The following is a 22,989-nucleotide window of genomic DNA, read 5'->3' as shown; positions in this document are numbered from 1 at the left end:
CCCCCCCCCCCCTTCTTGTTCTCTTTCTTATTGTTATTTTTATTAAAGGGTGTGAGTGTGTGATATTTGCTGTCTGTTTTTGTGCAGCTTTTGTGCTTTTTCACATGTTTGTTTTGGTTAAAACTGTTTTTGGTGCAGCGGCACGGCGGTCTAGTGGTTAGCGCGCAGACCTCACAGCTAGGAGGACCAGGGTTCGATTCCACCCTCGGCCATCTCTGTGTGGAGTTTGCGTGTTCTCCCCGTGCATGCGTGGGTTTTCTCCGGGTACTCCGGTTTCCTCCCACATTCCAAAAACACGCTAGGTTAATTGGCCACTCCAAATTGTCCATAGGTATGAATGTGAGTGTGAATGGTTGTTTGCCTCTATGTGCCCTGTGATTGGCTGGCCACCAGTCCAGGGTGTACCCCGCCTCTCGCCCGAAGACAGCTGGGATAGGCTCCAGCACCCCCGCGACCCTCGTGAGGAAAAGCGGTAGAAAATGAATGAATGTTTTTGGTGCGTTGGCTCTGCTGGTATGGTTTGGGACTGTGTGACCGTGATCTTCCAAACCTTGTCATGCACCAAATGAGACCACTTGAGAGACGATTCTCATTCCACTTGGAAGTGAACTTGGTTGGGTTGAGGTTCGGTTGACATGAACCACGGTTAAGATGACAGCACAAAGCATGGAAAGTGTACAAAAATGATAAATGTCTAAGAGGAAATGTGTTGCAAGAGTTTCTTTGTGCTCTGCTGTCTTCCTGTGTGTGTAAAATAACCTTCGCAGTGGATGAATATTTCTAGTTATGTCACATACGTTGGCCATTGAAATATTTACTTTATGTAGCCTTTGGTCCATTGACGAAAATACTAGTGTGAATGCTGAGTACATACCAAGTATATATTATTATTTTTTGGTTGTGAACAGCACCAAACCACACTGTAGGAAATTTTTAGGACATTGAGCGCTGAATGGTAAATCAGTTTTTTCACTATTCATCTGCACTCAAAATGACTCAACTACTGCAAAGTTTATAAACTTGTTGTAAAGCTCAACACAATATTACAAACCCATACCAATATTTATTGCAATTCTCTAGCTATTGAAATGTATTTGCAAAAAAATTAATTGCAAATAACTGAGAAATAACTTCTCTCCCAGTAATGAATATGTGCAATTTGTTTGATTCATGGCGCTTTAAATTAAAACAAGGATTTTATTTTTAAATTGGCTGTATTAAATCGAAGAAGCGGCATTACTGTGACGGTAGAAAATATTTACAAAGATGTAATTGCATTGGAATTTCTATCTCGCTCTATGCAACAAATTAATAAGGTCCTAAAATTCAGTTATGAGTCCAAGTGGAATGATTCCAAGCATTGACAATAAAACACGTGAAGCTACTGGACTCTTCTTGTCTTCTTGAAGATATTTCATTCAAAAGGCTTCTTCAGTTCTGAAATTCTATGAGTGGAGTTCCCCTATTTATGTCTCTGATGGGTGTAACCCCTGTGAGTGGTCAATAGGGACCGTAGTTTTGTTATTGTGGCCAACAGTAATGGCTGTTGAACGACGGGCCTGCATATGAATTGGTTGATTGTCTACCTTGCCTCAGTGGCCGCTCTTTCCATTGAATGAGACAATCTTTGGGTGAGAGGTATCAGGACATATTGTAAGCAGATGATAGGTGATGGCGCATTTCTAGTTTGACTAGGATGGCTTCCTTCACATCTCCTTTAAACCAGTCGCACTCCCTATCCATAATTTTGACACTGGAGTGTCCCTTCTTTTTTAGATGCAAATGAGATTCTGACTCTAGGTCAGAAGAAACCGATGTTTTATGTTGTGCCATGCCTTTGCATAAGGGTTGCTTGGTCTCTCCAATATAAGGTCATTGTACTTCTCAATACACTGCACCGCATAAACAACATTTGCTTGTCGGGTTTCTGTCCTTTGGGTCAACCAGTGGGTGTTGGCAGGTTTGAAATGCTTGCTATGTTTGGAGAAAATCCTTCGGAGTGTCTCTGACAAACCAGCCACTTGCCACCTTTTATCTCCTGTTTGTATAGTCGGACTGGGGTGGAGTGACCTTTCTTCTACTGGTGGATTCGACAAGCCCAGTTAGAGTACCAACACTTAGAAAGGGATTTCCTGATGTGTGTCTGTTCTTTCTGTTTTTCATTGTCAGTGGAAAGGATCTTCTCTGCTCTAGCCTCAAATACCCTGATAACCCCTCGCTTGTGTTCTATCAGGTGATCAGAGTCAAAGAGCAGAAACTGGTCTGTGTGGACCTTCTATCTTTCACCGCCTGCACTTCAGAGTCGAAAACCGCTTTTTCTGTGGTCCCCAGTGAAACAGATGCTTCTGTTCACAAAGCTGATGTGGTCAGTAAAAAAACCTACAAGTCCCATTCTTAGCTGCACTTTTGATCTCAATCGCTCGACTGTAAAGATTATGAAATGCGTTGAGTTCTGCAGGGGCGTTGGGTTCTATTAGCAGAGGGGACCACTTTTTCAGTCTAGCCTGGGACAATGTTTTCAGAAAGTAGAACAACCAAGGAATAAAAGCAAAGAGTCGTTCTCGGTCCTTGTGAAACCGGAGCAGGAACCCGGTTAAGGCTGCCTATTTCAACGCAGAATTTCTAGGCACAGCCAGGAGGTCCAGTTTGGGGTCCATTGAGATGATGTGGTCCTGATGGTCTTATCACGTTGTGACCTTCAACATTTACTGGAGTGGTTTGCACCCGAGTGTGAATCTTCTGGGTTGAGACTCAGCACCTCCAAATCTAAGGCTAAGGGTAGACTGCAGCCTTCAGATTTGAAGTGAGGTGTTTCTCCAGGTGGAGGAGTCAAAGAATCTCGAGGACTTTTTTGGAAGTGAGGGAAGACTGGAGCGTGAGATAGATAGGCGTGTCGGCGTAGCATCTGCCTCAATGGACCTTTGTGGTGAAGAGAGAACCGAGCCAGAAGGCGAAGCCCTCAATTTACTGCTCCATCTATGTTCCCACCCTATGGTCATAAGCTTTGGGTCATGACCAGAAGAAAGAGATTGCAGATAAAAGCAGCTGAAATGGCTTTGGACTCACTTTAAGGGAGCTTGGTCATTTGGGAGGAGCTCAGAGACCCACTGCTCCTTGAGGTGACTCTGACATTTAGTCCGGATTCCTCCCTGGTGAGGTGTTCTGGGTATGCCCAGCCTTGAGGAGGCCCAACGTTGGATGCATTGTTCACAGCTGGCCTGGAAATGCCTTGGTGTCCTCCTGGTGGAACTGCAAAAGATGTCAGACACCGGGAAGTCTGGACTTCCCTTCTGAGACTGCTGCCCCCCGTGACCCAGACCCGGATTAGTTGAAGAATTAATGTTCTCTTTTTATTACCTTTTCATTTAAAATCTGGGTACAGTGTGTGTGACCTAGGAATTCATTTAGGTGTCCGTTTTATCCTAAAATTCATCACAATCTAGAAAAGGAACTCGTTCATAACCCGAGGACTACTTGTGTAACCATGTTGGATTTCTGTATTGATCAAATCTGCTCTTTGATGGATGCAACCAATTTGAATCATCGATAATCTTGAATGAAGACACATGACTTTTCAGTTCATTTTAAGGCAGTTTAAAAAGCTCTGAATCGTGGTCCCAACTTGAAGATAGCGCTGTGTCAAATGACAGATTGTAATAACTAGCAAAGTGCAGCAACTGTGCTTTCTACCCTGTAAAGTAGTTCCAGGCCCTTTATTTCAACCTGCTTCTGACAAATGACTGCAATCTTAGCCACTTTATCTAACCACTGGCTTGAATTAATTGCTCAGGAATGGCTTTTTGTACTTGTTGCATTTTTATTTTTCAGCTTTAAACTTCAACAATAGGATGCTTGTCCAGAGACTTGACTGTTCAACAGATTCATATACTGTAATTCACCATGAGACATTTGCCTTTTAGAAAATGTTGCTAGGTTGAAAATAACAAAGCGTAATAACTAAGCGCAACTGATGTCAGGTACAGTATGTTCTTGGGCATGGATCAAACCATCATTGGTAAATATTATGTGTTTATTAAATAATTATTCAATATCAATATACTCAGTATATATACTATATACTATAGAAATTAAACTAGGATGTTACCTAGAGTAGTCACTGTACAGCTTGTATAGCGCCCTCATCTTCCTCAGCAAGACACTTATCATCTTGGAGTTTGTGTTTGGGCTCCATGAGGTCTAGTTTCCTCACAGAGCAGATCAGGTCCTGCTTCAAAATGTCACAGTAAATGTTGGAATTCATGTTTCCCTCAAGTCAGCACTCATGGACCATCACGCTACCACCACCATGTTTGACTTTGGGCAAAATACACTTCTTTTTGTAAGCACTGGTGTTACCAGTTTTTCAGACAATAACGCTTGTGTTGAGTCCTTTTGAGTCAATAGTTAATACAGTATATATCATGAAACAAGTATTGTATTGTCCATCGAGAAGATATATTGTTGTAAAATGATTGCTGAAATGTTATTTCTGAATTTGTTAGTCATACATTGGATCACCACAGTCTCTTTCTCACACAGTATTTCTGGTGTAATGAATTGAACACAATAAATTGCATATATGAGATGTGCAGAATCTTAAAAATAAAGAAAAATATCTATTTTAAACCTACTCAGCTAACCTCTGTTATGTTTTGATGAAAATGTATCAACTTGGAGCTCCTCTGGTGAAAAAAGGTACAGAAAAGGGAACGAAATGTGCTGCATAAAATACTTTGTTTAGGGAATACAGTCATGTCTGTCTTTCTCTTTTGTGGTTTTGCTATATCACAGTTTTTAATTAAAAATCTATTAATTAATACATAATACTGTTTTGTGGCCTAGTAGAAAAGGCATATTCAAGGAAGGTTTTTGTGTAAATAAAGCATAGAAGTAGCTAAATGAACTAAGATACAAATATAAAGCATTCAGAAGATAACACTGGTCACTAGGTATCAGTAACGTTACTGTAATATTCCAAACCAATCCACTTTATTTTCCAAAGTGCTGCACAGACTAGTAAAATAAAAACAAAAAAATAAAATCCAATAAATAAAGGTACAAATTGAATTTAATCCAAAACTAAAAGATCAAATAAGAAATAAAATAATAAAATAGATATTAATATATTAAAAACAAGTAGCAAAGCAATAAAATTATAAAAAATAAATCCAATTAAAATAAAAAGAAAGAACTAAAAGACACAGGACCATACGACTCCGAGTTAAAAGCCAGAGAATAAAAGTGGCTTTTAAGACGAGACTTAAAGCTTTCGATGTCGGGGGCCTTTTTTACTTGGGAGGGGAGAGAGTTCCATATCTTGGGGCCAATGTTTGATGACATATGTACACACAAACACTAGAATTCATTGCCAGAACTAAGACACACTAGTTACTGTTGCGGCTGCAACCCATAACAAGCTAATACTCAGTTCTGAACCACTTTAATCACTTCCTGTTCACCACTCACTCAGGTCCCCGAGCACCGGATCACATTTACAGCAACACACACCCCTTATTTTGTCAACTATATCGAGTAACGGGTAGGAGAGAAGTTACAAGTTTGACGAAGACCTCGATGTGTAGAGGGGTATGGTCACAGGTTTATGTGTGTGTGCTTATGTATGCCGTAAATGGCGTCCACATTCTTGTACCAGGCAGGAGCATAGAGAGGAAAGGCTTGGAAGCTGTAATTTTTGTTGACCGCGTTTTGCATTTGCATTGTCACGTTCCTTACACTGCTGCACGTTATCAGCCATCAAGTTCACATGCAAATGATCTGTTTGCTATCTCGGTTTGGTTTGATCATTATCCTAGGTTATTAGAATAAACCCCACCCCACCAAAGGTAGACTGTTCAGCATCTCTGTACAAGCACTTCATCAAGACGGAGGACCCCTTCCGACCCAGTCACGGCCAAAAAGGTAAAAGGAGGCTGCAACAAGGAGCGTAAAAGTAAACATGTAGAACAGGAATACTACTTCTTGGAAATTCACTTATCACGGTCGGGTCTGGAACCAATTAGAAAATAACAGATGAAATCTCTACACTCTACAAGAAGCAATGAAGTCTGTAAAATTAAATAATTAAAAATAAAAAATCACAAAATTTTTAACTATAATGATGAAAATGGTAATATTAATGATATAATAATGATAAAGATTATAACAATAATGATAATAATGATAATAATAATAATAATAATATTACAATGAAAATAATAACAGGGAAAACAAGACAGTGGCATGAACATGATTATATCCTGCAAAAAGGGGTAGGCATTTATAAGCTTTTGCTTCAGCCTACTCCTTTTGGGCTTGGGATCAGATAGTTGAATACAAATGTAAATAATGGAAAGTTATATTTTGATTGATGTAAGAAATGCACTGTAATGATTCACATATTTGCCCAAATAAAGGGAAAAAAAAAAATTAACCAGCTGAAGAAGGGATTACTGTCTTGGAGACCTTTTTATGCAGCACCCTCCTTAGCAATGACGGGTGCATTTGGTTGTCTGATTTACTAATAAAGGCAATTTGTGCGGGATTTCTTTGTATTTTTTCAGTCCATCACCTGCTGCATATTTGTGAATGAATGATGAGGACCACACTGACAAAAGCGATGTCCTACACTAATTTCTCTCAATTTTGATTTAAATATACATGTGATGCATATTTACGAGTCATAATTGAATCAAGCATTACTTGTGTCAGTTTTGCACCGTGCACTCTTTCAACGTCCCTTTTACTGCGGACAAAGAAAGCATGCATCGTAAGGAAGACAGCTCACAATACAATTTTGACAGTACATTTGCAGTGGCCAAAATGAATCCCATTATAATGAAAAATCTGTGGAAATTGTGGATCAATCGCATGTTATGTCCATGACCTCCCCGCCCCCTCTTCTGTGGCTTCCTTACAGCTTACACATTTTACTTTAATTTTCTTTTCTTTTTCTTTTTCTGGGCAATGCAGGCAAGCGGGTGGGAGGCAAAGAGAAAGGGAGGGAGGGAGGGTTGCAGCTTTGATGAAGTGTTAGTCAAGTAAAACCAATGTGAGTTAATTTGCATGTTTGCTATGTGTCGCCACTGTGCTTCCAAGCTCAATTAATAATTTGACTTCACCGTTGATAAATTTGTTGCATTGTTCTATGCCCTAGAGTGAAGGACATATAAACCCAAACATGTGTGGTCTTTGTTTCTAGCCATGTACTGCAGTTCTTCCCAACACCTTGACCAAAGAGTATGTGATAAGCTTTGTTGTCAGAAGATCATGTCTAAGCCTAGCTTTCATATCAACCTCTATTTTGTCTCATAGAATATGGAATGATCGGAGAGCATACAGTAAAAAGTCAGCGGCCGAGATCAGTTCATGACACAAAGGCCCTGCAGGAGCAAGCTGAATCTGCTAAATTTATGGCGCAAACTGGTAATATGATAGTTATATTTCCTTATTTTATTTTCTTAACTAAACTTAATTTCATCATGCATGCTCTCTTTTGTACTGCACCGTCTTGAGTGGAAATGTTTTTGCTTTATTTTTTATTTTTATTTTATGCCAACTCATTCTCTACATAAGAAATATGAATAGACACATCTCCCATTTCTTTGCTTTGAACATAAATTAGTGTTTATTTCATTTTCACGTACAGGGTTACTCATGTAGTCAGAATATTTATTTATTATTTTATGCTGTAATGTGTGATGAATTGAATATCAGTAGGCTGAAAATAAAGAAATAAACAAAACTAATAATCAGCCAGATTGCCTAAAGAGATAAAGTGACATGAGTGGAGCTTAATAATTAAAATCATAAACTATTATAGCATACCTCCAGCATTTTCATTAGACTGAGTGCTTTATGCTATAATTACAGCACAGTATTAAATTCATTCTCATGTTGTTATGATTTTAGTTAGTTTCATTTTAAAACTATTTTGTGGTTGGGTTCTGGCAAAGGAGACTTTTGTTGTTTTCTTTTATTCCACGTGTCGTTCTGTTTACATTGCTGTCTGTTAATGTTTTCCAAACACCATCGGTTCATAACCATCTTAACTGCCAACTCACCCTACACCCCCCCCCTCCCGAATTAACAGTCACGCATTAACATTCCTACCATTGAACACACGCTCTAGGTATGTTGCGTCCCCATCGAGGTGTATCACCGTGCTTTTGTGTTCTCCATTCTCACGTTAAATACACTCCCTGTGCTGCCTCATTTAACAAATTGATCCACCTTCCAGTCTATCCTATGATCTCCAAATTTAAGGGCAGAGTTGTGATGAGCTAATTGGCCGAATCTAGTTGTTCCACTTTGTAGTGAGGAGCTGTTTTCAAGCGTACTGTGCTTAAAACCTTGCTACAATTCAAAGGTTAAGACATAATTAAGAAAAAAACTTAAATAAAAGAGAATACGTCACATGGAAAATTTATATTTTTATTGCTGACATGAATTTGGTTTTATTTTTGTGGAGTCCAATTCGGGACTTTGACTGTTCTTGCTCGATAATGTTACTTCAATGAGTGTTTAAGACCAATTGAATATGAATCCAGTCCGCTTTCAACTAAAGCCTCGGGATGCTAAACGAGCCGACAGACCTAAATTGCTAGTTTAGTGACCTTGAATTAACCTTGAACTAGTTATTCGTCTGCTTTTTTTTTTTAATTCAGTGTGGAGCCACTTTGGAATATTGTCCCACTGATGTCAAGGAAGCTACACAATTTTGCTGCAGTGCAAGAGAATCCATATTTCCAACTTTCCTTACTCAACTAACACCCATCACTATTTCCATTGTGTGAATTTTTTTTTTTTTTTCCCCAAACGTCATCCTCTTTGCATGTTGCCATGTTCTTATCAGGTTCATTTATTTCTGCTCATTTTTCTCACCATGCTTTTCAACATATTTTTTGTTTCACTGAAATGCTTTGCAAATTTGATGAAGATGAACTAAAAGAAATTTAGAATGCAACAATGTCTGATGTCAATTTTTCATGCCCAAATTTCTGTGATCTTTGCACAAATACGCCTTTGTCGTGACCCGATCAAGTGACTCTGTATTTGCCAAAGATCACAGAATCGTCGTGTAGAGCACCTCTGAAGTCCTGAAGATGCCACCTGTATCAACTGTGGCTAACTGTGGCCCCTTCCCATTTGACCGGCCACCTTAGCCGTGCCCCCCAAGCCCGTACTGCTGCATTTAACTAGTGTCACCCTTCTCCCATACAGGTGAATCAGGTGCAGAGGAGTGGTCCCAGTGGAGCTCTTGCTCTGTAACATGCGGTCAAGGGTCGCAGGTGCGAACAAGAACATGTGTCTCACCATATGGAACACACTGCAGCGGCCCTTTAAGAGAATCAAGGGTTTGCAATAACACTGCCCCTTGTCCAGGTAGTGTTAGCCGCAGATTCTTGAATGTTTTTATTTTTACTCATTTGTTGTTGAAATGACAGGAAATGTGTTGTAATTGTATGATGATCATCAGTTAACCCAATGTTTTCTTTCCAGTTACTTTGTGAATGTGTCTTTTGGTCATAATCACCTTTCTGATTTCTCATTTCATGTAACTGCAAGGCACCCCATCAGCAGCAAAATTTCTTTCATGACGTTTGCTTGTAAATCAGATGACATTTCTTTAAAGAGTCGTAGTACAACTGAAAATAGCTTGGCTGTTTCGAAGGTTTTGGTGTATTTCCGTCCTTAGCACGTGTGACGGTAGGACGGCTCAATCATTGCCACTTATGAATTTATCATTCGTGCAAGTCGGTAACAATCAAAATGCAAAATGTTCCAGTTACATATGAAGAAACAGATTATATTAAAAAAAAAAACAAAACAAATTTTTTGTGTAAACATACTAAACTGTAGCACTACATAAAGCGCCATGCTGGGAAATTAGTATTATGCAAGATTCCATAAAGTCAGTCGGCATGAATTGTTCCACCTCGTGTTTGAAGTCCCGCCTTCCTGCACCTTTTATCTGCCATTGGCTTACTTCAGTCGTTGCTGATGCATCACTGGACCAAATAAACATCAATCACGAGTCTTCATGTTAGATAACGATACATAGAAATGTGATTTTGTTGTTTTTGTGAAAAAAGTAATGAATGGAAAGTGCTTGCCTATTCAAATACAATAATTGATGTATTGCAGTGCTGTCCTGTTAAAAGCTGTGTCAGACAAGTCATAGACTTAACAAATAACGTTCCAATGGCAGCAACAATTATTATATACAATAGGTATATTACATTTTGGCAAGTAAAGTGGCCAAAAACATGTCAACAAAACAAAAGCAACCAAATGTATCAGAGCAGAAATCCAACCAGAGGAGGCATTCATGGTGTAGTTATGGTGCAAGACTCTTTAGAAATCTCACGTCTCGTGCTGTGAAGCTATTAAGGGTCCTGGTGGTTCTGCTAGGGTTATTTGTGGATGTCATGCCTGAACAGAATACTCATGGGGGGGGGGGGGCTGTTCCAGGTGATGCTGGGAAATGTAGCTTATTCTATACTTACAAATACTTAATGTTTCCAGGATAATTAATCCTATATAATTAATTGCAATTTCAAACATTGACTATTACTGTTACCAACAGTGAAATGTGGTGCATTATTTATTATGCATTATTAAGCATTGATATATCCAACAGCTGTTATCCGACCTGGCTCCCTCAGCCAGCCAAGCACAGGACAGGAACTGCAAATAAAAGGTGTTTTTTTCCCCCAATTGTTCTTTGGTGGTGGTGGAAGGATGACAGATAGATAAGAAATAATGACCGGCAAAAGGTAGAGTAGAATTTCATGGTAAGCCAATCAGTGCCGGAGCTGAGGAAGGTGGGTGGTGGACCCGATACATCCATGGCGAGCAGTCTGTCAAGCTAAAACAGACATTTTCAGGATGTACTATAAGTACAGGTACTACATTGACATCATTGATGTAAAAGACAAGAACTTCCTGTACATGTGACGTGTACATTAGTGCTAGCCTGCAGCCATTGTGAGTAACTCTAGTCTCATGAAACATCTCTCAGCACCACTACAAAGATAAATGTGACTTTTTTTACATACATGAAGGTTTTCCATAAATGTAACTTTCCCTGGTTACTACGTTACGGTTTTAAAGTAATTTCCCCATCACTGCAAATGACATGTTGCACACCTACTTGATGGGGAAAATATTTGATGGCGCTGTTTGATGGAGACGTTTAAGTGCATACAACACTCCAAAGTCAGCGTGGCCAAGTTCTGACACATCCAGATCTGTGACGTATTGTACTGTATTCTGAATGTGGCATGTGTAAGTGGGAATTTTGCAGTTTTCAAAACGGGTCAACCTCCTACTCTGCATGGAGTCTCTAAGAAAATAACTCTCGGGAGACTGCTCTTCGGATTCAGCAACATTAAAGCCTTCACTTGTTTCAATTATATATTCTTTGTAGCATATTTTGAATACACAAATATGCTACACAGAACATATATATATATTTTAAAATGACCCATACAAACCAAGGCTATTTTTTGATTTCAAGAGTATATTATGTGCTTACTCTTGTCGCTCAATATTTGACATTTTTAAACCAAAAACTCCATATGTCCATCAGTTTTCTGCCGCCAGTATTGGAAGAGTGTGATGTTTTTTATTGCACACTATAAACCCTATAAAGTTGGAGAGCTGGGGGGGGGGGGGGTAAACAAAACCTCTGACTTCTTGTTATATATTAATATAAGTGCAGCACTTCTATTTTTCAAGAGCTGAACTCAAAGATCTAAAACTCTCACCAATACATAAATGAACAATTTGGAATGCCCTTTTATTGTGGCCAAGCTAAGGCACATGGTGTGAGGTGGATGAATTATGAATGCTCTCTAACACAGAGTTTGACAGATTATTGAACAATATTTGAGAGAGACAGGCCTTTAAGTCAAACATAGCAAAAACTAAAGCTGATTTTGCTTTTTAATTGTAATAGAAAAGCCACTCTTCCCAAAGTGCATAGCCCTGAAACAGAGGCCATGATGCACTCTAGCATTAATTACAGTATTGCCAAGCTGAAAGTCCACAAATTGTTTGCTTTTAAGCATCATCTTGTCTAAGACTCTACTGCTCCAATTTGTTTGTTGTCTCTTTATGGCCCTCGAACTGGCCACACTTGAGAGTACAAGTCATGCTAGATTTCTAATCTTTAGTCGGGAGCATCAAAACCGTGGTTAGATGCAGACCGGGATCTGATGTCAACATGCCAATGGGGGGGACCATCACCTTGATCCGATGATCTGACCACTACATATCAACCACTCATGCTGAGATCTAACTCTTACCTCTGTATATGCTGTGGTTCGAGACCTGGCTCGGTGGGAGTCATTAATTTGCTGTCTACAAAGGAAACTCCCCAAGGATACAGCATAAAAGCTATAAGTCTACTTTTTACTGGCTACTGTTGTCTATGAAATTACAGTGGAGCCTTAGAGTTTTAAGGACACTGGTTGACCTTACATTTTATCTGATTTGGAAAGGATAGAAAATAACGGAAACAAATATGCTTCAAATAATGTGACGTTTTTCATCCCTTGCCGAGCTTCAAACTCAAAAGATTTGTGTGCTTTCAGATGACAGGTCATCTCCTACATTTGTCGAAGGGTTAGAATTTTGAGGACCATATGCTATAAAATAGGAAGAGGAGTCCACCTCGAGTCCAATTTTAGAAAATACAGTCCTACTCGATCAGATCCATATCCAACCTGTGACCAATTATTACAGTAACCCTCGTTTACCGCAGTTAATTGGTCTAAACCCCGACTGTGATAAGAGAAATTCTGCGAAGTAGGATTCCTTATTCATAAATTGAATATTTTCATAGTTAGAATAGAATAGAAAACCTGTTTACGACCTTCAAAGTGCCATTTGTATTTTTATTAGAGCCCTCAAAACATAAAATAACACCCCTATAGTCACATTTATATTTGTACTTCCCAATATAGTAGACAAAATAAGAGTAAATGAGCCATATTGTATATGTGCTGCCCTCTGGGACCTGAGTGGGGGACAAACAGACAGTAATGTTGGGGTTTCAAAGCTTTAGTTTTGCATGGATAATGTCTGCAACAGCCATTTTTATAATGGATTTTTATTATGGATTATGGACCTCCAACAAAAGCTTGTTGTTCCCTGGTGCTTGTGTGTCTCACTGAATGTTACAGTTACGTCACCGACCCCCTAGTGACCAGTGAAGAATACTACATTTCACTGTCTTACTATTAAGTGATATATTTTTTTTAAAGCCGCAAATTTCAAACTGCGATGTGGGGAGGGATGACTTTGATCCAAACCGCTCCACCCGATGATAATAAGAGCTAAGAATTACTGATCGTGTTTTTGTTTATTTTGAACTTGGACACAGCTCGAAAACGCAAGCAAATTTAATTACCAAACGTCCATTTTGGCGATCAATTATCTATTATGATCACTGCTTATCATGTTAAACTTAATATCGTCCATGATCTTAACTTTGGGGTGACAAAAAATTTCACACACACACACTATATCAGAGGTAGGGAACCTATGGCTCGGGAGCCTGGTAGGGCTCTTTTGATGACTGTATCTGGCTCTCAAGCATTTCTTACCACAATAAAAATGTATTTTTGCTAACATTTTAAAGTAAACATCACAGAAATAATATTAAATTAAATAATATTAAAAATCAACAACTTTTTTTTGCATTTTAATACTACTGGGTAATGCGGTAGTCTACCTCGGTCATTGAGATGTCAACATGTAAATATAAACTTTCCTCCTTTAGTCAAATAGTCACCTAGCTAAAGCTGCAGAACCAAGCCTTCTGAAGAAGATGGCCAAAAAAATTAAATATACTGAGTATGGTGCAAAATTATGCAGCAGCAGAAGTTGCATTAATGGCAACAAGTATTTGATTTATTATTAGACACTGCGCTGCTCATGAAAGTGTGCTGGCCACACCCCCTTGGCGTGGGGTAGTGTGCCTGGTCTACGTAATTAGAGCCCATTATATCTAAAACTGTTGGTCTTACATAAAAATGCACACATTTTATTGCATTCAATGTTTAAAAAAATGTATATGGCTCTCACAGATACACATTTTAAAATATCTGGCCTCCATGGCTCTCTTAGCCAAAAAGGTTCCCGACCCCTGCACTATATATATACATATATACGCATGTATAAATATATATTGCTTTTGTAACTTCATGATTTCAATGCAGGTTAGCTCCTCAAGCTCACTTCGCAGTCTCCCTCTCAGTTATTACATTCCCTTCATCTCCGGGAACAGGAAGTTACTTGAGAGACTAATCAGAGAGTTTGTTTGGTTTTTAAAGAAGAAGTACTTTCATTATTTAATATGGCTGCGTATTGTCTGCTGCCAAGGCAAGACATGAGTTGTCTAACCTACTGTATGTCTGCTGCTCACATTTCCATATTCTGCTCTCCAAAGTCAAAACTTTGAGCCAATAGCGAACGTTTTCTGCAGTTTGAGGAGGAAGTTGCCATCTGTCAGCCGGAGATGCAAAATTGAATTGCTCAAGAAACAAAACCTTTTTTGCCAGCTATTGTGTAAAATTAGGAAGCTAGAACAAAACACTCTGGTCCTTCAAAGCTTGCCTAAGAAAGAGACAACTCGTAATTAAGACAACACATGTACTATATTTGCTCATCTCATGTTTCACGGACCAAAACATCTTGCTGTGTTCATGTATTTTTATGAATTTGGGTTGAACATATTAAGGAACAATTGTTGCAGCAGTGTGTCGGGAGGATCCAAAAATAAAATCAGACCATCTGGGGTTTAGACCACGCTTAAAGACGAAATAATTGCCTGCCTTGGGAACATTTTTTTACATCCTTTCCATAACTGATGTCTTACCGGGAATAAAATATATATCATTAATGTGATATTTAGGTATGGTTGCTTATTGCAGACACTATTGAGTATGACGACCCAGTTTACGGTCTGTCTGCTGCGTAATGATTATTAATATATTGTTGTAGGGAGAAACTTGCGCGACCTTTGTCATCCTGCATTAACCTTGAGGTATTTGCAGTCACCCAAAAAGAATCAGCAAGCTGTAAATTTGACGCACCACCCAAATCTTTGCTCAGAGAGTCTGGAACAGTAATATCTCGATTACACTTGGCTACTGTTTGAGCCATCGTTAATTAACGTCTTCACATGGAGAAGTTTGCTAATGAATGTTAAATATACATATAATATACACGAGTGACTGAATTAAGCCCTGCACTGTCCGTGTGCTCAGTGTTTCATCTAATATCTTTATCGTTAATTATTTGTGATTGATTTCATTTTATGGCTAAGCCCAGTTTATTATTGTCAGTTTATGTCACGGGCACAGTGAAGGGATATTGATCGGACCTGACACCTTCTCTGTGCCCGCAGTGCACGGTGTATGGGAGGAGTGGTCGCCGTGGAGTCTGTGCTCGTTCACGTGTGGCCGGGGTCACCGCACTCGGACTAGGATGTGTGCGCCCCCACAACATGGAGGCCGGGCCTGCGACGGACCTGAGACACAGACTAAGCTTTGCAACATAGCCCTATGCCCAGGTATCACCTATCTACAGATAATCTCCCTTCAAAGTTTCACCATTCATCATCATCTCGGAAAAAGCAATGGGTCAAATTGAGGCTAGCAAACCTTTTTCAGTACTTCAGTACCCAAATTAGAAATGTGGTTCTACCCCGGAACCCAAACCGTAATTGACCGATGTAACGATCTGGTATATCACATTTCCATCTGTTTGTTTTTTACCCAAATTAGAAATGTGGTTCTACCCCGGAACCCAAACCGTAGTTGACCGATGTAACGATCTGGTATATCACATTTCCATCTGTTTGTTTTTAATATATAAAAAACTATTGTACCACAAAGTATTAACAAAAAATATCCCAGAAATCATCATCAGACAAGCAGTATCTCACAAAAGTCAATACTAGATTGGGATGATGGGAATTTTGGCTCTTTTGGCTCTTAATTTTTGTTATTTTTGTTTTTACCAAAATACATGCAAAATAAACTGAAATTAAATAGAATTATATCAAATGTTTATTATTTATATACCATTATTTAAATTGTATTCCATGGAACTGATTGCTACAAAAAGTCAATTATAACCCATCTCAGTTAGACCAAAAATCCATCCAGTCTGATTGTGTGTATTATTTGTAAATTTCCAACTACAATATTTACGGTGAAACAACATAAAATCAACAAAATATTACACAACAAAATATCAATGAAAATGCAGCAACCAGATCACAATTTCTCCTTATCTTTGGCAAAAATTGGAATTCAAAAACATAAAGTGCCTCAGCTTTTTTTTCAAATGATGTCGCAACTTTCCTCTCATTCGTCTCCCTTCCTCTTGGTCGTGCTCACAGATGTGCGGTGTGTGTGTAACCCCTACCCGTTCTCGGTATCAACACATTTTGACCAATCACGTGATGTTTTAAGAGGAAAACGAGAAAAAAAAGGCCTGCTAATTCACTTCAAAGAGCCGTCTCTCTCGTCATTCACTTCAAAGGCTGAACGACCCATTACTACTGAGTACACCCCTCACATTTCAGCAGCCATTTTTAGTACAGTGTTCTATATGTTCAGTATTCTAATAGGACACTATATACACTATACACTATAGTCTATATACACTATATAAGCTTAGAATAGTATACATTACAATAGTATATATTAAGTAGATCTAAGTAATGTCCTACTTTCATTCCTATAGTATTTCCCCTTGTGTGCTGAAATGTGAATGGTGTACTCAGTAGTAATGGGTCGTTCCACCTTTGAATAGAATGACGAGAGCTGGCTCTTTGAAGTGAATGAGCAGGCTTTTTTGTACGACTTTTGTGAGATACTGAACTGAACAGAATCGCAAAGCGGTTACTGTTTGTTGTACGTGTACGTGGGATGTTGAAGCAGAATTAGAAATCATCTTGCCCAAAGATGACGTACAGATTAGTTTATATTATTATGATTATTATTATAGTGTATATTTATAAACAGCAAAACCCCATGCTAAAAAAGTCCATATCATCATAAAGTGGACTTATCAATGACAATTCCATGATAATGGTATTGTTTGACTGCTTCACAATACACATACAATCAGCAATTTGATAAAAACTGCAGCAGAGCCCTTTGTGGGTCCAGACCTCAGGTTTAGGAAGGGCTAGGTAAGAGTTTTAAGAGCATTAGAAAAATATGGCCTGCCATTAGAATAAAAATGCCAGGGATAAAAGCAGGTGATTGGAGTAATCAGCCTCCATTCAATCAGAATAAAGCTCAATCAAAGCAGGGTTTGGTAATTGTACTTAATGCTGTGTCAATAATATTGTTGCATGGACAAAAGTCATTTCGGTTTTTTTTTTGCTGATTTTTTTTCTCCAAAAAGTGAAATGCTGTAGTCCCTCTTTAAAGTCCCTTTCGGCTATACATTTTGTATACCCCTGGATTTTATTCTAAATCTCCTTCCCTTTCTGTCTGCCCCCTTTTATTTTTTATTTTTTCCACCATCACTTGCGACATGCTTGTTGTATTGTGGCTGGTGCCTCAGTGGATGGACAGTGGCAAGAGTGGAGCTCTTGGAGTGATTGCTCAGTGACCTGTGCCAACGGCACTCAGCAACGGACCAGGCAGTGCTCGGCGGCCGCGCACGGGGGATCGGAGTGTCGCGGTCACTGGGCAGAAAGCAGAGAGTGCCATAATCCTGACTGCACAGGTAAAAAGCCGCAGCCTCTTTAATTCCATATCCGCTAGGATGTCTAAATGTGGATTAGAATTCATTCATTCATTCATTTTCTACCGCTTTTCCTCACGAGGGTCGCGGGGGTGCTGGAGCCTATCCCAGCTGTCTTTGGGCGAGAGGTGGGGTGGACCGTGGACTGGTGGCCAGCCAATCACAGGGCACATATAGACAAACAACCATTCACACTCACATTCATACCTATGGACAATTTGGAGTCGCTAATTAACCTAGCATGTTTTTGGAATGTGGGAGGAAACCGGAGTACCCGGAGAAAACCCACGCATGCACGGGGAGAACATGCAAACTCCACACAGAGATGGCCGAGGGTGGAATTGAACACTTGTCTCCTAGCTGTGAGGTCTGTGCGCCACTCGACCGCCGTGGATTATAATTTATAATATAAAAAAAAAATTTTAGTTGAGGTTAGGGGAGGGAATCATGGAATTTTGATAAAATATTTTAGATTTTGTGACATGTTACCAACGATACAGTATCCACAAAAGTGACTATACCTCTTTTCATGAAATGAAACTTGGATGTTTCAAGTAGTCAGTGTGCTTGTATTATTTTCTAATTATGATCTAAATAGCTGGCAACACAATTTTGTCCGGCCTCCAGTCAAGCACGGTGCTAGCATTATGGTGTGGAGTTGCATGAGTGCTGCTGGGGAGCTGCGGTTCATTCAAGGAATTGCAATGTGAACTAGAAAAGCTGTGAACACGATAACAACCATGAACACACCTCCAAAACAACCTGTGCAACCCTGGTGAATGTCCTATGCAATATGGTGATCATACAAGTACATCAATAGTACTATTTAGTTCTATTCAAGTTTCACTTTTATAGTATTAGCGCTTGAATAGAAATACTAAAATAGCTGCTATAATGTGAAGGGTGTACTCACCTTTGTGACTCACCTTATGTAAGTGAAGAAGGAAAAACTTGTCAAAACACTTTTCTACCATGATATTCACATAATGATAAGCTGATAAATTAGTATTATGACCTATGTAACACAATAGGCAGGAAAGTAAAGCTACACTTTCAGTCGTGACATGTTGACGTGTTTACACAAACTGACTGACGTGCATGCTCACTGAGAAGTGGGTGCAGAGGGTACGTGTGTCACACATCATCTGCAGCCCGCCATAGACCAGCACACAACGAAAGTTCCTCCTGCACTAAAAGTACTACATCGTGTCTGCATGCTCCCAAATGTCGCACAAGCGTCACTCTCACAAAGACAGGAAGTCCCACAAACGGTTGCTGCGGCAGGGGCGGAGCTAATTGGCGGACGGGCTCTGCGATTCATATATACTGTATATATACAGTACATTGAATATCAATATTGTGTCCCAGGGACAACCTTTCACATTTTATTAGCTGCTCTTATGTTTCCTCTACTGCATGGTGAAAAAACCTTAATAGTGAGAATCAAAGCTGCGTTTCAAGAAAATTGGAATAATGTTAAGACCATGCTCTATCAATTGGATTTGTACAATCCAGTTAGAAATGCTGTATGCCTTTCACAGAATTCAGGGTTAGCCGCCCAGGCTGTCCGTCAGCACCATTGATGCATTAGAGGCTCATAGATGTCAGCTTAGTGGCCTCCATCAAGCCTTGTCTCAACCCACAGAGGCCCTCTTATAATCTCCTGATGCAATTTTTGCTGCTGCAGCCGGAAAAAAAATTGGATTTTTTTTTGTTCTGTTTTGTTTGATTGTGAGAATCTTCTTTCGTTCTGAAAGATTGTCAAAAAGTTAGTTCAGTCAAGGCAAAACACTATAAAGGAAACAATAGAGAGAGAATTCTGAATATGTTTCTTTTATTCCAATTTGTGTAACCTGGAAATATGATTTCTGTCATTTGCTCCACATGATGAAGATGCATTTGTGTGTGTGTTTAATGAGTGCTACTTATTTAGCAATTTAAATGTATCCAAAGGTGACTGATCAAAAGCTTGCACTGAAAAAAAGAAAAAATATGTATATGCGTGTGTGTAATACGTGTTTCTTTGTGAAAATTAATTACATCTCCATTGGTAGATCTCTGCCGAGGCCAAACACTCATTTTTTGTATTTTTTTAAACTATATTATACACCTTCATGGATGCCAGCACCATGATATGCATACATTTGGTTTTTAAGATTGAAATAATAAGAAAATATTTGCAGTATAACATCCTTGACAGGGAGGTCAGTGCTGAATTTCCATCAACAATAGCAGCTTTGAAGCAAACATCTGATATTTTTTTGGACAATATGAGCTTTCAGAACTGAAGTTCAGGGATTGTCTTCGGCAGCTTCTCTTCTAGTACATTTGGAAGCGGTAAAGAAGAAGGTTATTTGTAGGGGAATTGTTGTGCTGCATGTGCTTCCTGCTTCTTTAGAACGGCGCATGGGAATTATTACATTGCTGAAGGGTAGTATTGTTTTGTCTATTGCACGGTTTAATAGTCTTCATTACAAAGGCATTAAACCAGCTGCTGGATATGACAACTTTTGAAATTATTGTGCTTCAACATTGGCAGCAGGAGTGGAAAATCACCGTTTGTAGAAAAGTTTTGGTGGCTATAAAACACGCATATCCCGCTCAGCGCTTCCAGTAATTTTGCTCAATTAATGAATTTAATCTGCAAGCTTTAAGTCAGGGGTGGGCAAACTACGGCCCGGGGGCCACATCAGGCCCGCCAAGTGTTTCAATATAGCCCGCCTGTTTTTTCCAAATATTTCATTTGAACTCAACATACAACCTGGCATCGTGGCTTGAGCCAACTTTTTGATGGTTGAGGTAGCTGCTTTATCAATTTCGTTATTTGATGTGGTCTGTTGTTTACAAAATACTCCTGGAAAAAGGAGCACTAGCACAATAATAGTAATAATAATAATAATAATAATAATAATAATAATAATAATAATAATAATAATAATAATAATAATAATAATAATAATAATAATAATAATAATAATAATAATAATAATAATAATAATAATGATAATAATGATAATAATACTACTATTATATTAATATTGTTGTTAATAATATCAATATAATAATGGTAGTAATATTACAAAATACTCCTGGAAAAAGGAGCACAAGCACAATAATAGTAATACAAATAAGAATAAGAATAAGAATAAGAATAAGAATAAGAATAAGAATAAGAATAAGAATAAGAATAAGAATAAGAATAAGAATAAGAATAAGAATAAGAATAAGAATAAGAATAAGAATAAGAATAAGAATAAGAATGGTGTTGTCAATAATGATAATAATACTACAATTATATTAATATTGTTGTTAATAATATTAATATAATAATGGTAGTAATATTATTATATTAACAAAATAATAATAATATAATAACATTACTATAACTAATAATAATAATAATTCTAATAAAAATAACGATAATAATAATAATACATTTATAACACACTCTACATCAAATAAATGATTTCAAAGTGCACATATAGCAGATTGCATGACACTTTTACATGTAAAATATGTGTAAAAATATAGGTGTAAAAATGCACTGTTATGTGTAAAATACTACATAATCCCCCCCGTCAATTTTGTTAAATTAATGCGGCCCGCGAGTCAAAAGGTTTGCCCACCCCTGTTTTAAGTCTATAACCAAATGTGATACAGTAGTCTCTTGTTTATTGCGGTTAATTGGTTCCAGACCGAACTGATAAGTCATAAGTTCTGCAAAGTAGGATTCCTTACCGTATTTATAATTCAATATTTCCGAGCGGTGGTTAGCGTTCTGGACTACACTACTAAGCACCATCGGTATATGCTAGGAAGGGGATCCAGAATATAAAGGGCTCAAGCCGAAAATCAGTATGTGGATCAAAAAGATCCGCTGTGGCGACCCCGTAATCAGAAAGAAACAAACACTTTATAATTCAATATTTCCATAGTAAAATCATAGAAAACCTGGTTACCACCTTCTGAATACGGCTTTTAACATTATGAGAGTCATCTCAACATGAAATAACAACCCTATAGTCACCTTTACACGTATTACCAAAAATAGGAGATAGAATAATAAAAGATAAGCCATCTAAGACAAGCTCATCTGTGTTGCTGTAAATGTGTTCTTGGCGAGGTGAGTGGGGAGGTGAGTGGGGAGTGGATTTTGGCCACAACAGTGGCCCGGGTTTTTATTAGGGATTTTTATTGGTGATTATTACCCATTTTGTGAGATAATTCATTACTGACACCTATTGACCAGTGAATGCTTTTGAATGCATCTTCTGAATGCCTTACATTTTTATCCTTATATTTTTATATACGTATTTACCCATTTTTATGCTTGAAAATGCCTCATTTATGCAAAAAGTATCGAAGATTGCTCAAATATGTCGATTTTTGGGAGCACGAAACAGCATTTTTTTTTACATGATAGCGTGAAGCCATGGAATTCGAAGTGTGAAGTGGTGAGGGGTTGCTGTATCACCACAATAATGTTATTTCTTCTCTAGAAAAAAAGTCTTCAAAAGAGGGGGTCGTCTTATATTCAGTGTCAACTTATATTCCAGTCAATATGGTATTTGTCAACAAGATTTGTTTGTGTTGCAGCAAATGGCCAGTGGAACCCATGGGGTCCATGGAGCGGCTGCTCTAAATCCTGCGATGGTGGCTGGCAGAGGCGAACTCGGGTGTGTCAGGGGGCGGCAACGACCGGGCATCAGTGTGATGGCAATAGGGAAGAAGTCCGCAAGTGCAGCGACCAACGCTGTCCAGGTAAGCTGGAATACTTGTACAATTATAATAATATAATGTCATTTGTAATATAAGTTGGGTTGGGCTTTTTTTGCAATTTAATAAAAATTTTGCAAATTAATAAAAAGTTAAACTTCAGTTTTCGTACAATGTTGCTTGGAAAAACCCAGTACTCATGTACGTCATACAGACGCACACACATTACAGGGATGGCAAGGTACCTACATAGACTGGCATTACTCATCTTGATGCCCTCTATTCTTCAGTGTAAGGGCAAGAAATGCTTGCATCATGCACGAAATACTGGAATGTTCTTTTCGTCGGTACAGTTACACTTGCATGACTTTGTATTTCAGCACCGTATGAGATTTGTCCCGAGGACTATGCCGTGTCAATGGTGTGGAGACGCACACCTTCAGGGGAACTGGCCTTTAACAGATGTCCACCAAATGCCACAGGTAAGGACAAATAATA

At 38.6% G+C, this 22,989-nt stretch overlaps 1 protein-coding gene across 8 annotated transcripts in view; it reads left to right on the top strand.

Annotated features, from left to right (window-relative positions):
* Positions 1 to 22,989, top strand: part of adgrb3 (adhesion G protein-coupled receptor B3) — a 170,583-nt gene that overhangs the window by 70,488 nt on the left and 77,106 nt on the right. For 5 of the 8 annotated variants that reach the window (XM_058058092.1, XM_058058089.1, XM_058058087.1 and 2 more), the window contains exons 3-8: positions 7,312 to 7,422; positions 9,220 to 9,381; positions 15,416 to 15,580; positions 17,593 to 17,757; positions 22,372 to 22,536; positions 22,872 to 22,973. In XM_058058092.1, coding sequence (XP_057914075.1) covers positions 7,312 to 7,422; positions 9,220 to 9,381; positions 15,416 to 15,580; positions 17,593 to 17,757; positions 22,372 to 22,536; positions 22,872 to 22,973 — 870 coding nt within the window. The remainder of the gene's footprint in view (positions 1 to 7,311; positions 7,423 to 9,219; positions 9,382 to 15,415; positions 15,581 to 17,592; positions 17,758 to 22,371; positions 22,537 to 22,871; positions 22,974 to 22,989) is intronic. The other 3 variants (XM_058058090.1, XM_058058093.1, XM_058058094.1) reach the window with 3 other exon arrangements.

Source organism: Doryrhamphus excisus, chromosome 20 (assembly GCF_030265055.1).
Source record: "Doryrhamphus excisus isolate RoL2022-K1 chromosome 20, RoL_Dexc_1.0, whole genome shotgun sequence".
Taxonomy (NCBI): domain Eukaryota; kingdom Metazoa; phylum Chordata; class Actinopteri; order Syngnathiformes; family Syngnathidae; genus Doryrhamphus; species Doryrhamphus excisus.
The sequence above is the reverse complement of the archived record's forward strand: the minus strand, read 5'-3'. Positions and strand labels throughout refer to the sequence as shown.